Source organism: Carcharhinus amblyrhynchos, chromosome 19, assembly GCF_965287045.1.
Source record: "Carcharhinus amblyrhynchos chromosome 19, sCarAmb.v2.hapA, whole genome shotgun sequence".
Classification (NCBI taxonomy): Eukaryota; Metazoa; Chordata; class Chondrichthyes; order Carcharhiniformes; family Carcharhinidae; genus Carcharhinus; species Carcharhinus amblyrhynchos.
The window spans coordinates 6,492,343-6,508,278 of record NC_137342.1 but is presented as its reverse complement, the minus strand read 5'-3'; the positions used below and the strand labels follow the sequence as shown (position 1 = coordinate 6,508,278).

Genomic DNA, 15,936 nt, shown 5'->3' with positions numbered 1-15,936 from the left:
GGGAGTGCAGAGGAGGTTTACTAGGCTGATACTGGAGTTGAGGGGGTTGAGCTATGAGGAGAGGCTGAATAAACTGGGCTTGTACTCGTTAAGAGTTTAGAAGAATGAGGGGAGATCTCATTGAGACGTATAAGATGATGAATGGGATGGATAGGATAGAGGTGGAGAGACTCTTCCCGCTCAGAAAGGACAGTAGGACTAGGGGGCACAGCCTCAAGATAAAAGGGGGGCGGTTTAGAACGGAGTTGAGGAGGAACTTCTTCACTCAAAGGGTGGTGAATCTCTGGAATTCTCTGCCCGTTGAAGTGGTGGAGGCTGCCTCGCTAAATATTTTTAAGACGCGGGTTGATGGGTTTTTGATAAGAGAGGGGATTAAGGGTTATGGGGAGAAAGCGGGAAAGTGGAACTGATCCACGACAGATCAGCCATGATCTTATTGAATGGCGGGGCAGGCTCGAAGGGCTAGATGGCCTACTCCTGCTCCTATTTCTTATGTTCTTACATTCTTATGTTCTTATGAGTTCTGATTAGAAACAGAGCATAAAGGCACACACAGTTTACAGAATACTGATTAGAATGTGAGTCTTTACAACTCATCAAGTCTTAAAGGTGCAGACAATGTGAGTGGAGATAGCATTAAGCATAGGTTAAAGAGATGCGTATTGTCTCCAGACAGGACAGTAAGTTGCTCACCCAGGCAAATCACTGGGGTTACAAATAGTGTGACATGAACCCAAGATCCCGGCTGCGTTCTTGGATCTTGGGTTCATGTCACACTATCTGTAACCCCAGTGGCTTGCCTGGGCGAGCAACTTACTACCCTGTCTGGAGACAATACACATCTCTTTAACCAATGCTTAATGCTATCTCCACTCCCATTGTCTGCACCTTTAAGACTTGATTAGCTGTAAAGACGCACATTCTAATCAGTATTCTGTGAACTGAGTGTGTGTCTGTATCTGCCCTGTTTGTGATCAGAACTCCCCACTCACCTGATGAAGGAACAGTGCTCCGAAAGCTAGTGGTGTTTACTACCAAATAAACCTGTTGGACTTTAACCTGGTGTTGTGAGGCTTCTTATTGTGTTCACCCCAGTCCAACGCTGGTATCTCCACATCATGATAATCACAATTTAACCAAGTATCATCAAATTCAATTGTATTTTTAATGTGTTTTGTAAACCTTGGCCAACAGGCAATCTAACTGCTCAGCATAAAACCATAAGACGCAGAATTAGGCCACTCAGCCCATCGAGTATGCTCCACCATTCAATCGTGGCTGATATTTTTCTCATTCCCTTTCTCTTGCCTTGTCCCCATAACCCCTTATCAATCAAGAACCTATCTATCTCCGTCTTAAAGACACTCAATGGCCTGGCCTCCACAGCCTTCTGTGGCAATGATTCCCCACTCTCTGGCTGAAGAAATTCCTCCCCATCTCTGGTTTTAAAGGATTGTCCCTTTAGCCTGAGGTTGCGCCCTCTGGTTCTAATTTTTCCTCCTAATGGAAACATCCTCTCCACGTTTACTCTACCCAGGCCTCGCAGTACCCTGATGGGAAATAGACAGTAACAGACACGTTCTTTTGAATCAATGGCTTACAGAGGGAGCAGTTCTCCTTATCAGTTTGAGTCAGGCAGTTAATCAGGGCTTTGGAATGTACAGGAGCGCATTAGCTCATGGTTAACGAGGTTGGTGCGGATTCTCACGTGGATAATGGGACTGGACAGAGACAACGGAATTTACGCCCCCTTACAAATTAAAATTTGCAGGCGATAGCAACATCCTTGAAGCTCCCGGATTTACATCAATAGGTTTCCGAGTAATGAGGGAAGAACTTTCAGGTGTAATGGACTGCTGAGCTCCTAATCCTACTAACGGGTAGGGCGTTATTGGCTAAGAACATAAGAAATAGGAGCAGGAGTAGGCCATCTAGCCCTTCGAGCCTGCCCCGCCATTCAATAAGATCATGGCTGATCTGAAGTGGATCAGTTCCACTTTCCCGCTTTCTCCCCATAACCCTTAATTCCCTTGTCTGTCAGAAACCTATCTACCCGTGACTTAAATATATTGAGCGAGGCAGCCTCCACCACTTCAACGGGCAGAGAATTCCAGAGATTCACCACCCTTTGAGTGAAGAAGTTCCTCCTCAACTCTGATCTAAACTGTTCCCCGCTTATCTTGAGGCTGTGCCCTCTAGTCCTACTGTCCTTTCTAAGCGGGAAGAACCTCTATCCTATCCATCCCATTCATCATCTTATACGTCTCAATAAGATCCCCCCTCATCCTTCTAAACTCCAACGAGTACAAGCCCAGTCTATTGAGCCTCTCCTCATAGCTCAACCCCCTCATCTCCGGTATCAGCCTAGTAAACCTCCTCTGCACTCCCTCCAAGGCCAAAATATCCTTGCGCAAGTGCGGCGACCAAAATTGCACACAGTACTCCAGCTGCGGCCTCACCAGTGCCCTGTACAGTTGCAGCAAGACCTCCCTACTTTTATATTCAATCCCCCTCGCTATGAAGGCCAGCATCCCATTTGCCTTCCTGACCACCTGCTGCACCTGTAGGCTGGGTTTTTGCGACTCATGCACAAGGACCCCCAGGTCCCTCTGCACCGTAGCATGCTGCAGCTTTTTGCCCTGTAAGTAGCAGTCCTTCCGACTATTATTCCTACCAAAGTGGATAGCCTCACACTTGCCAACATTGTATTCCATCTGCCAGGTCCTCGCCCACTCGCTCAGCCTATCCAGATCCCTCTGCAGACTTTCCACACCCTTCGCACAATTTGCTGTTCCACTTATCTTTGTGTCATCAGCAAATTTCGACACCCTACACTCGGCTCCCTCCTCCAGATCATCTATATAAATGGTAAATAGCTAAGGCCCCAACACCGGTAATAATGGCGGTAATAATGTGTATTATTGTAATTGGACCCTCCGGTTCAGATGACAAACCGGGCGGGAAATCAATGTGTTCAGAGAGCATATCAGTCCCACACTCGGACTGTTATAGCAGAAAGGGTAGCCGGTCCTTGCCGACCATCTTTTCTCCTGATGCACGCTTTAGCAATAAATTTCTTTTCTTTTTTTTAACCACATGCTGTCTTTCACAGTCTCCGTGTTGGATTTAGTTCGGCTGAGTATAAGACCCACCCCGCCTCCGCCCCCAGAGGGACACCCCCAGAAAATTCCTCTCACACTACTTCACAACAATTCAAAAGTACCACGGGGGCCGTGAAACTCTCCACGACGTCCTGAGATCGGGCAAGTTGCCATAGGAACACAAGGGGGTCGAGGCATTGGATAGCATCGGGCGTCGGGGTCGTGGATGAACCCACACTGGGTCAACGCACGTCCACTTCAGACTGACCGCTCACTTATAGAGCTGCGTGACCTACACTATCTGCAGTCTTAACTTTCCAGCACTGGTTAAAACCAGTCCGCAGAGGGCTATCGAGGTGTTCAAGGCTGAGATAAACACAGCAAGAAGTCTCACAACACCCAACTTCTTACTGTGTTTACCCCAATCCAACGCCGGCATCTCCACATCAAGGCTGAGACAGACAGATGTTTAATCTGTAAGGAAATCCAGGGTTACGGGAAAGTGGGGTTAAGGATTGTCACAGCAGTTCTATCATGATCTCAATGAAACGCAGAGCAGATTCGATCGGTCAAACAGCCCATTTCTGCTCCTGTGTCTCATGGTCAAACTGCTTAAAGCTACCCTGCACCCCTTAAAATGGGAGGGATACACTGTGGTGGGAGCTGTGAATCTGACCAGTGACCATATTTCTGCTACTCCGTCACTGTGTGCGCTCACACGCTTGCCAACATGGCGTTCAGTGAAATCTGCCCCTTCCCCCAAAGTGGGCATGTTTGCCGCAGATGCCATTTTGGTTCTCGAAGGGCACTCAGGCAGCATCCTAAACCGGCCCGATCTCTCAACCCAATCAGTACTTTCTGTCAGTCGTACTGCAGGCTTGCAGTATCTGACAGGAACCACATGAGGGTGCTGCAGACCACTCCCTGCAGAGTGTACAGACTGTGTGGAGAGCTGTCTGTGAGAATGGGTTCTGACACACACAAATATAAACACAGACACACACACATATACATACACATATACACACAGACAGACACACACACACATATACATACACATATACACACAGACAGACACACACACACACATATACATACACATATACACACAGACAGACACACACACACACATAAACACACAGACACACACACATACACAGACACACACACATATACACACAGACAGACACACACACACACATAAACACACAGACACACACACATACACAGACACACATATACATATACACACGGACACACACACATAAACACACAGACACACACACACACAAACACACACACATACATACACATATACACACACAAACACACACACACAGACAAACACACACACACACTCAAACATGTACACACAGAGACACACATACACACAGACACCTTTCAATAACTGTCAATGTTTCAGAGTCGCACAATCTGCAATAGATGACACTGCATTGTAACAGGACTTCTAAATCAAAATATCAACAGGTTAAATCATTTGAGACAAATGAGACATTTGCAAACCCCATTTTAACATTTAAATGATATCTTTCCTGTTTAAGATGCATTGCGTACTCTGTATTTTTGCCACATAACATGTAATTACTGTGTTAAGGTTCACTCTGATTTGAGAATGTTTTGATGATATTGTATATCATTTCATCCCAGGAATAATTCGCTACAGAAACAGACAGGAGTTTGACCTGTCAACCGCCAGGTGCAGAAAGGGGGAGAGATATATCATCCCACACAATTTATATCGTTAAAAAGCCTTGGAGAAATCACAGTTAAATTCTGTAATAACAGGAGGCAGTGAACAATGTGACTGACTCTGGATTGTCCCTCTGAAACGGCTTAACAAGTTCAAGGACAATTAGGGAAGGGCAATGAAAGCTGGTCAGTGATGTCCACATCAATGTATAATTTTTTAAAAGGTCACAGTATTCCGTCAGTGTCCAGATTTTACAAAGAACAAAGAACAACCCAGCCCGGGAAACAGGCCCTTCGGCCCAACGAGCCCGCGCCGCCATTTTAACATTGCGAGTCCCCCCCCTCCACCTATGACCCTTGTCTATGCTTATGGCCATCCACATTGAGGGAAAACCAATTTAGGGACAATTTGTTAACACCAATCAGCCTAACAGCACATCTTTGGGGTGTGGGAGGAAACCGGAGCACCCGGAGAAAACCCATGCAAGCACGGGGAGAATGCGCAAACTCCCACAGACACCGACCCAAATCCATGTGTCTGCACAGCAATCAGCGATAGTCACTGAGCTGTCGTCTTGCCCAGCATCTGGTCCAGTTTAAGCGCACACTAACGACGTGAAGCACTAGGCTACTCTCAAAACAACCAAGAGCAGCCCTCGTACGACCCATCGCGTGTACGCCCCTCGTTGGACAACAAGGCGGACCGAATCGCCTGTGGATTAAAAGAGAAAAACATCAGTGTCATCCACATCCTTATACACACACTCAAGGGAATCCCCAGAAGCTCAAAAGCAAAACAAGTAAAGCATCTCACTAGCTGAGTGTGTGAGAGTGCTCTGGGGTGACGTAACATCAATTATGTTTTAATTCAGTTCAAAATCTTGATCTTGGGCTCCTTGGGTGGGGGGAGCTGTGGGAGAGGGCAACAGGGAGAGACGCAACAAATCATACAATCCCTACAGCACAGGAGGAGGCCATTTGGCCCTCGACGTCTGCACAATCCCACCCAGAACCTATCCCCATAACCCTATGTGTTTAGACCATAAGACATAGGAACAGAATTAGGCCATTCGGCCTATCAAGTCTGCTCCGTCATTCAATCATGGCTGACATTTTTCTCACCCCCATTTTCCCATAACCCCTGATCCTCTTATCAATCAAGAACCTATCTATCTCTGTCTTAAAGACATTCAGTGACCCGGCCTCCTCTGTGGCAAAGAGTTCCACAGATTCCCCACTCTCTGGCTGAAGAAATTCCTCCTCATCTCTGTTTTAGAGGATTGTCCCTTTAGCCTGAGGTTGTGCCCTCTCTGGTTCTAGTTTTTCCCACTGGTGGGAACATCCTCTCCACATCCACTCTATCCAGGGCCTCGCAGTATCCTGTAAGGTTCAATAAGATCCCCCCCTCATCCTTCTAAACTCCAACGAGTACAGACCCAGAGTCCTCAACCCGTTCCTCATACGACAAGCTCTTCATTCCAGGGATCATTCCTGTCAACCACCTCTGGATCCTTTCCAAGGCCGGCACATCCTTCCTTAGATCTGAGGCCCAAAACTGCTCACAATACTCCAGAGACCAGAGCCTTATACTCTGAAGAGCATTCCTTCTCTTGTATTCTAGCCTTCTCGACATGAATGCTAACACTTAATTTGACTTTCCAACCTCCGACTGAACCTGCACATTAACCTTATGAGGATCTTGAACAATGGCTCCCAAGTCTCTGCTAATTACTCTGCTAATCCCCGTGGCAACTAAGGGGAAGTTTAGCATGGCCAATCCACCTAACCTGCACGTCTTTGGACAGTGGGAGGAAACTCACGCAGACACGGTGCAAACTCCACGCCCACCAGGGGCCAGTATCGAACCCAGGTCCCTGGCGCTGTGAAGCAGCAGTGCTAACCATAGTTCTCTATCACACACACCCCCCTCTGTCACACACACTCCCCTCTCTCTGTCACACTCACTCCCCTCTCTCTGTCACACACACCCCCCTCTATCACACACACTCCCCTCTCTCTGTCACACTCACTCCCCTCTCTCTATCACACACACTCCCCTCTCTCTGTCACACTCACTCCCCTCTCTCTGTCACACACACCCCCCTCTATCACACACACTCCCCTCTCTCTGTCACACTCACTCCCCTCTCTCTGTCACACACACCCCCCTCTCTGTCACACTCACTCCCCTCTCTCTGTCACACACACTCCCCTCTCTCTGTCACACTCACTCCCCTCTATCACACACACTCCCCTCTCTCTGTCACACTCACTCCCCTCTCTCTGTCACACACACCCCCCTCTCTGTCACACTCACTCCCCTCTCTCTGTCACACACACTCCCCTCTCTCTGTCACACACATCCCCCTCTCTCTGTCACACTCACTCCCCTCTCTCTATCACACACACTCCCCTCTCTCTGTCACACACACTCCCCTCTCTCTGTCACACACACTCCCCTCTCTCTGTCACACACACTCCCCTCTCTCTGTCACACACACCCCTCTCTCTGTCACACTCACTCCCCTCTCTGTCACTCACTCCCCTCTCTCTGTCACACTCACTCCCCTCTCTCTGTCACACTCACTCCCCTCTCTCTGTCACACTCACTCCCCTCTCTCTGTCACACTCACTCCCCTCTCCGTCACACTCACTCCCCTCTCCGTCACACTCACTCCCCTCTCTCTGTCATACTCACTCCCCTCTCTCTGTCACACTCACTCCCCTCTCTCTGTCACACTCACTCCCCTCTCTCTGTCACACTCACTCCCCTCTCTGTCACTCACTCCCCTCTCTCTGTCACACTCACTCCCCTCTCTCTGTCACACTCACTCCCCTCTCTCTGTCACACTCCCCTCTCTGTCACACTCACTCCCCTCTCTCTGTCACACTCACTCCCCTCTCTCTGTCACACTCACTCCCCTCTCTCTGTCACACCCCCCTCTCTGTCACACTCACTCCCCTCTCTCTGTCACACACACTCCCCTCTCTCTGTCACACACATCCCCCTCTCTCTGTCACACTCACTCCCCTCTCTCTATCACACACACTCCCCTCTCTCTGTCACACACACTCCCCTCTCTCTGTCACACACATCCCCCTCTCTCTGTCACACTCACTCCCCTCTCTCTATCACACACACTCCCCTCTCTCTATCACACACACTCCCCTCTCTCTGTCACACACACTCCCCTCTCTCTGTCACACACATCCCCCTCTCTCTGTCACACTCACTCCCCTCTCTCTGTCACACTCCCCTCTCTGTCACACTCACTCCCCTCTCTCTGTCACACTCACTCCCCTCTCTCTGTCACACTCACTCCCCTCTCTCTGTCACACACACCCCCCTCTCTCTGTCACACACACCCCCCTCTCTCTGTCACACACACTCCCCTCTCTCTGTCACACTCACTCCCCTCTCTCTGTCACACTCACTCCCCTCTCTCTGTCACACTCACTCCCCTCTCTCTGTCACACACACCCCCCTCTCTCTGTCACACACACCCCCCTCTCTCTGTCACACTCACTCCCCTCTCTCTGTCACACTCACCCCCCTCTCTCTGTCACACACACCCCCCTCTCTCTGTCACACACACCCCCCTCTCTCTGTCACACACACCCCCCTCTCTCTGTCACACACACCCCCCTCTCTCTGTCACACACACCCCCCTCTCTCTGTCACACACACCCCCCTCTCTCTGTCACACTCACTCCCCTCTCTCTGTCACACTCACTCCCCTCTCTCTGTCACACTCACTCCCCTCTCTCTGTCACACTCACTCCCCTCTCTCTGTCTCACTCACTCCCCTCTCTCTGTCACACCGCCTAATGAATCTTCCACTTAGAGAAAAGCAGTTGTTAGAACCCATCTCAGTGTAAAAGTGAGAACACGCACACTTGGGTTACACAGAAGTATCATCAAATATTTGCAGTTATGGCTGATATAAGTTAGGGTGTGGAACTGATAAAATTCAAATCTAAAATCCACATTTCAATTTACATTGGCTAAATCCTATTTAATATAATCTACATTTCAATTTACATTGGCTAAATTCTATTTATTAAAATCTATGTTTAAAGATCCCAAAGACAACGTTCTAAAACATTGGGCCAAAAATAATCATTTGTAAATTCTTTTGGTTCCCTATCTCTGTCGAGAAGTTCGAGGAGTGCCTTGATTGAGGTGTTTAAGATTATCAGAGGGTTTGCTCGGGGAGAGAACTGAATCTATTTCCACTTGTGGAGGAGGCTGGAACTAAGTGTGATATAAAAATGAGGTTCATTCTCATAAATAAAAGGTGTGCAGTGGGGGGCATGTGGGACTGGCTGCCGCAGTAACTGGTTGAGGGGAACAGCATAAACACATTGAAATAGAGGAGCTGGGTAAACACAAGAGATCGAAGGACAGAGCAATGGGGCGCAATGAGGCCGGTTCCTGTGGAGTAAAATTGTTCAGCGGATTCTACAGACTGTCCATCGCGAGACCCGGAGAGTGTGTGTGTGTGTCAGAGGTAGATGGGAGTGCGTGTGTGACAGAGAGGGGAATGTGTGTGACAGAGAGAGGGGAGTGAGTGTGACAGAGAGAGGGGAGTGAGTGTGACAGAGAGAGGGGAGTGAGTGTGACAGAGAGGGGGGAGTGAGTGTGACAGAGAGAGGGGAGTGGGTGTGACAGAGAGAGGGGAGTGGGTGTGACAGAGGGAGGGGAGTGAGTGTGACAGAGAGAGGGGAGTGAGTGTGACAGAGAGAGGGGAGTGGGTGTGACAGAGAGAGGGGAGTGAGTGTGGCAGAGAGAGGGGAGTGAGTGTGACAGAGGGAGGGGAGTGAGTGTGACAGAGAGAGGGGAGTGGGTGTGACAGAGGGAAGGGAGTGAGTGTGACAGAGAGGGGGGAGTGAGTGTGACAGAGAGAGGGGAGTGAGTGTGACAGAGAGAGGGGAGTGAGTGTGACAGAGAGAGGGGAGTGAGTGTGACAGAGAGAGGGGGGTGTGTGTGACAGAGAGAGGGGGGTGTGTGTGACAGAGAGAGGGGAGTGGGTGTGACAGAGGGAGGGGAGTGAGTGTGACAGAGAGAGGGGAGTGAGTGTGACAGAGAGAGGGGAGTGTGTGTGACAGAGAGAGGGGAGTGAGTGTGACAGAGGGAGGGGAGTGAGTGTGACAGAGGGAGGGGAGTGAGTGTGACAGAGAGAGGGGAGTGAGTGTGACAGAGAGGGGAGTGAGTGTGACAGAGAGGGGAGTGAGTGTGACAGAGAGAGGGGAGTGAGTGTGACAGAGAGAGGGGAGTGAGTGTGACAGAGAGAGGGGAGTGTGTGTGACAGAGAGAGGGGAGTGAGTGTGACAGAGAGAGGGGAGTGAGTGTGACAGAGGGAGGGGAGTGAGTGTGACAGAGAAAGGGGAGTGAGTGTGACAGAGAGAGGGGAGTGAGTGTGACAGAGGGAGGGGAGTGAGTGTGACAGAGAGAGGGGAGTGAGTGTGACAGAGAGAGGGGAGTGAGTGTGACAGAGGGAGGGGAGTGAGTGTGACAGAGAGAGGGGAGTGAGTGTGACAGAGAGGGGAGTGAGTGTGACAGAGAGAGGGGAGTGAGTGTGACAGAGAGAGGAGTGAGTGTGACAGAGAGAGGGGAGTGAGTGTGACAGAGAGGGGAGTGAGTGTGACAGAGAGAGGGGAGTGAGTGTGACAGAGAGGGGAGTGAGTGTGACAGAGAGAGGGGAGTGAGTGTGACAGAGAGAGGAGTGAGTGTAACAGAGAGAGGGGAGTGAGTGTGACAGAGAGGGGAGTGAGTGTGACAGAGAGAGGGGAGTGAGTGTGACAGAGAGAGGAGTGAGTGTGACAGAGAGAGGGGAGTGAGTGTGACAGAGAGGGGAGTGAGTGTGACAGAGAGAGGGGAGTGAGTGTGACAGAGAGAGGGGAGTGAGTGTGACAGAGAGGGGAATGAGTGTGACAGAGAGAGGGGAGTGAGTGTGACAGAGAGAGGGGAGTGAGTGTGACAGAGAGGGGAATGAGTGTGACAGAGAGAGGGAGTGAGTGTGACAGAGAGAGGGGAGTGAGTGTGACAGAGAGAGGAGTGAGTGTGACAGAGAGAGGGGAGTGAGTGTGACACAGAGAGGGGAGTGACTGTGACAGAGAGAGGGGAGTGAGTGTGACGGAGAGGGGGGAGTGAGTGTGACAGAGAGAGGGGAGTGAGTGTGACAGAGAGAGGGGAGTGAGTGTGACGGAGAGGGGGGAGTGAGTGTGACAGAGAGAGGGGAGTGAGTGTGACAGAGAGAGGGGAGTGAGTGTGACAGAGAGAGGAGTGAGTGTGACAGAGAGAGGGGAGTGAGTGTGACAGAGAGGGGAGTGAGTGTGACAGAGAGAGGGGAGTGAGTGTGACAGAGAGAGGAGTGAGTGTGACAGAGAGAGGGGAGTGAGTGTGACAGAGAGAGGGGAGTGAGTGTGACAGAGAGAGGAGTGAGTGTGACAGAGAGAGGGGAGTGAGTGTGACAGAGAGGGGAGTGAGTGTGACAGAGAGAGGGGAGTGAGTGTGACAGAGAGAGGGGAGTGAGTGTGATAGAGGGGAGTGAGTGTGACAGAGAGAGGGGAGTGAGTGTGACAGAGAGAGGAGTGAGTGTGACAGAGAGAGGAGTGAGTGTGACAGAGAGAGGGGAGTGAGTGTGACAGAGAGAGGGGAGTGAGTGTGACAGAGAGAGGAGTGAGTGTGACAGAGAGAGGGGAGTGAGTGTGACAGAGAGGGGAGTGAGTGTGACAGAGAGAGGGGAGTGAGTGTGACAGAGAGAGGGAAGTGAGTGTGACAGAGAGAGGGGAGTGAGTGTGACAGAGCGAGGGGGTGAGTGTGACAGAGCGAGGGGAGTGAGTGTGACAGAGAGAGGGGAGTGAGTGTGACAGAGAGAGGGGAGTGAGTGTGACGGAGAGGGGGGAGTGAGTGTGACAGAGAGAGGGGAGTGAGTGTGACAGAGAGAGGGGAGTGAGTGTGACGGAGAGGGGGGAGTGAGTGTGACAGAGAGAGGGGAGTGAGTGTGACAGAGAGAGGGGAGTGAGTGTGACAGAGAGAGGGGAGTGAGTGTGACAGAGAGAGGGGAGTGAGTGTGACAGAGAGAGGGGAGTGAGTGTGACAGAGAGAGGGGAGTGAGTGTGACAGAGAGAGGGGAGTGAGTGTGACAGAGAGAGGGGAGTGAGTGTGACGGAGAGGGGGGAGTGAGTGTGACAGAGAGAGGGGAGTGAGTGTGACAGAGAGAGGGGAGTGAGTGTGACAGAGAGAGGGGAGTGAGTGTGACGGAGAGGGGGGAGTGAGTGTGACAGAGAGAGGGGAGTGAGTGTGACGGAGAGGGGGGAGTGAGTGTGACAGAGCGAGGGGGTGAGTGTGACAGAGCGAGGGGAGTGAGTGTGACAGAGAGAGGGGAGTGAGTGTGACAGAGAGAGGGGAGTGAGTGTGACGGAGAGGGGGGAGTGAGTGTGACAGAGAGAGGGGGTGAGTGTGACAGAGCGAGGGGAGTGAGTGTGACAGAGGGAGGGGAGTGAGTGTGACAGAGAGGGGGGAGTGAGTGTGACAGAGAGAGGGGAGTGAGTGTGACAGAGGAAATGAGGCAGCAATTGAGCGCACAGGAAGCTCCCAGAAACAGCAATGTGAAAATGGCCAAAAAAAAACCCAGTTTTGTGACATTGACAGAGGGATAAATATTGTCCAGGACATTTCACAGCTCCAGACCAGTGCCTCCAAATCAGAGGGACTCAGCTGAGGAGCGACGCCTCGGAGTGAACACAACTCCTTCAGCGCTGCCTCAGGAGTGTCAGTCCGGAGAGCAGCTCAGTTCCCTCCGCGTTCGCAATCAACTTCTAACTGGAAGCGAGCGGGGGTATCTGAAAGGGGGGAGGGCTGCAGGGAGAGGGGTGGTCAGCGGGACAGGGTGGGGTGCTCATTCAGCGAGCCGGGACAGACACGACGGGCCGAGTGGTCTCCTCCTGCACGGTACCATTCCAGTCATTCCGACTGGCCTGACACTGACTCGCCGGATCCAACAACGTGAGGACGAGGCAAGGCCACCCCCACCCCCCCCCCCCCCTCCATCATCCACTCACCTCCACTGCATAATGGAGAGCTGAGACAGCGGGGTGCAGCGAGAGATTCTGCATTGGTTTGATCTGTGGCCTCTCCCAGCCTCTCGCAGAGCTCCAGTGAATCATCAGCATGTGGTCACTGAACACCGTCCCAAACATGAGCCGGTTAGGGTCCGGCTTCTCCGCTGATACCTTAACAAATTCCACATCGATATCGGCAGCCTGGGAGAGACAACAGTGAAACCAAGTGTGTTAATGTCACCGAAACATCAAGTCTTCAGAACAGCTGACACGCACGATGTTGCAAAGAGCTTATCACTGGCCGTTTGGCCCAACCGGTCAAAGATGTTGTTCCCACAAGCCTACTCCACCTAAGAACATAGGAAATAGGAGCAGGAGTAGGCCATCCAGCCCTTCGAGCCTGCCCCGCCATTCAATAAGATCATGGCTGATCTGTCGTGGCTCAGTTCCACTTTCCCGCCCTCTCCCCATAACCCTTAATCCCTTCTCTTATCAAGAACCCATCAACCCGCGTCTTAAAAATATTTAGCGAGGCAGCCTCCACCACTTCAACGGGCAGAGAATTCCAGAGATTCACCACCCTTTGAGTGAAGAAGTTCCTCCTCAACTCCGTTCTAAACCGCCCCCCTTTTATCTTGAGGCTGTGCCCTCTAGTCCTACTGTCCTTTCTGAGCGGGAAGAATCTCTCCACCTCTATCCTATCCATCCCATTCATCATCTTATACGTCTCAATGAGATCTCCCCTCATTCTTCTAAACTCTAACGAGTACAAGCCCAGTTTATTCAGCCTCTCCTCATAGCTCAACCCCCTCAACTCCGGTATCAGCCTAGTAAACCTCCTCTGCACTCCCTCCAAGGCCAAAATATCTTTGCGCAGGTGCGGCGCCCAAAAATGCACACAGTACTCCAGTTGCGGCCTCACCAATGCCCTATACACCTTTAGTTATCTCTTCCCACTCTGTCTCCCAGGAGGGCTTGTGGCGCAGTGAGTAATGTCCCCGTCTCTGAGCCAGACAAAGAACAAAGAACAACACAGCACAGCACAGGAAGCAGGCCCGACAAGCCCGCGCCGCCCATTTTAACACTCAGTGAGTGCCTCGTTCCAATCCTCCTTCTACCTACGACTTTCGTCTACGCCTCGTGGACTCCACAATAAAGGGGTACAAATTTAGAGAATTATATGCGCGCCAGATTAAGGCAGATCCAACTGAGGGACAACTTGTTAACACCAATCAGTGTAAAAGCACCTTTTTGGGGTGTGGGAGGAAACCGGAGAAAACCCACGCAAGCACGGGGAGAATGTGCAAACTCCCACAGACGCCGACCCAAGTCGGAGATCCGACCCGGGTCCCTGTATCCGCACAGCAAACAGGGATGGTCACTGAGCTGTCGTGTCGCCCGTCACTTGGTCCAGTTTAAGCGTACGCTAACGACGTTCTGGGTTCGAGTGCCATCCCAGGACTTGACGGGCGAGGAAGGTGCGTTCAAACGAGACCAAACAGGTTGAACGTCAACCTGCAAAATCCTTCCAAACATGCCAATGGCTGGTGCTAAGGGTTGGGGAGATTCCTGGTCAGTTATGCTTGATATGGAGTGTTGCTCCCTCAGGCTATAATCTCCTAAGGGCAGACCAGCGACCTGTTCCAGCAATAACTAGCTATGAAAATGGACAAAAGTGCACCTTAGAGCAGGCAGAGAATTTGAACCCTGTCTCCAATCCTATTTCTTCTTAGAACATAGAACATTACAGCGCAGTACAAGCCTTCAGACCTCAATGTTGCGCCAACCAGCAGAACCAATCTAATGACCCTCTAACCTAAACTATTCCAATATTATCCATATGCCTATCCAATGACCATTTGAACGCCCTTAAAGTTGGCGAGTCTTAAAGTTCTTGAGTTTAGTTTGTTAGTGTCACAAGTAGGCTCACGTTAACAATGAAGTTCTTGTGAAAATCCCCCAGTCACCACACTCGGGTAGAATTTAGCACGGCCAATACACCTAACCAGCACGTCTTTCAGACTGCGGGAGGAAACCGGAGCACCCGGAGGAAACCCACGCAGACACGGGGAGAATGTGCAGACTCCACACAGGCAGTGACCCAAAGCCGGGAATCGAACCCGGTGTCCCTGGCACTGAGAGGCAGCAGTGCTAACCACTGTGTCACCCTGTGCCGTCCCAGTGTTTGAACCATTTCATGTGAGTTCCACATTCTGTGTAAAGAAAGACTTTCTCATTCTTTATGAGGTCGATTAAGGGATCTTAGCTTCTGGCCTCCCTGACAAGTGGGAACAGTTTCCCCACATCTCCAGTTTCTCTCCTCTTCGGAACCAAGAGTCCTGAATGTACTCAATCTTTCCTTGCAGTTGGATCCTCTCAATGCAGGCAGCATCCTGAGCCGTTTACAAAGTACTTGTAAGGGTATTGCTTGGGGGTTAAAGAGCAGATGAGTGGTTATTGTATGGCAGAAGTTGTTGTCAGCCTCAGAGCCCACACACCCGCGGATCTGAGATTCCCCGGGGAGGAGCTCTCTGCGACCATTACTCTCAGCAGCAGGGGCCGTGTGAGCACCCAGTTTGACCCTGAGGCAGTGGGTTAATAGGTCTCTGTCGGCAGGGTCAACCACGGAACAGTAAAGTGCTAAGCCCTCAGCACTGACGAGTTCCCCAAACACGGGTGGCACAGTGGGTTAGCACTGCGGCTTCACAGCGCCGGGGACCTGGGTTCGATTCCCCGGCTCGGGTCACCGTCTGTCTAGAGTTTGCACATTCTCCTCGTGTCTGCGTGGGTTTCCTCCCACAGTCCAAAGATGCGCCGGTTAGGTTGATTGGCCGTGCTAAGAAATTGCCCCTTAGGTCGTGACATACGGGGGTTAGAGGGATTAGCGGGTAAGTATGTGGGGATATGGGGGGTAGGGCCTGGGTGGGATTGTGGTCGGCGCAGACTCGATGGGCCAAATGGCCTCCTTCTGCACTGTGGGGTTGATATGATTCTGTTTCTATGACTCTGTAACACAGTCGGATCATGGAAAGGAGCAGGGAGGGGGAAGGAAACTCAA

General features: G+C 51.2%; 1 protein-coding gene across 1 annotated transcript in view; it reads right to left on the bottom strand.

The window, feature by feature from the left end:
- bcat1 (branched chain amino-acid transaminase 1, cytosolic) overlaps nt 1-15,936 on the bottom strand; it is a 93,840-nt gene that overhangs the window by 41,371 nt on the left and 36,533 nt on the right. Inside the window, exon 3 of the mRNA XM_080207202.1 lies at nt 12,879-13,079. Coding sequence (XP_080063328.1) covers nt 12,879-13,079 — 201 coding nt within the window. The remainder of the gene's footprint in view (nt 1-12,878; nt 13,080-15,936) is intronic.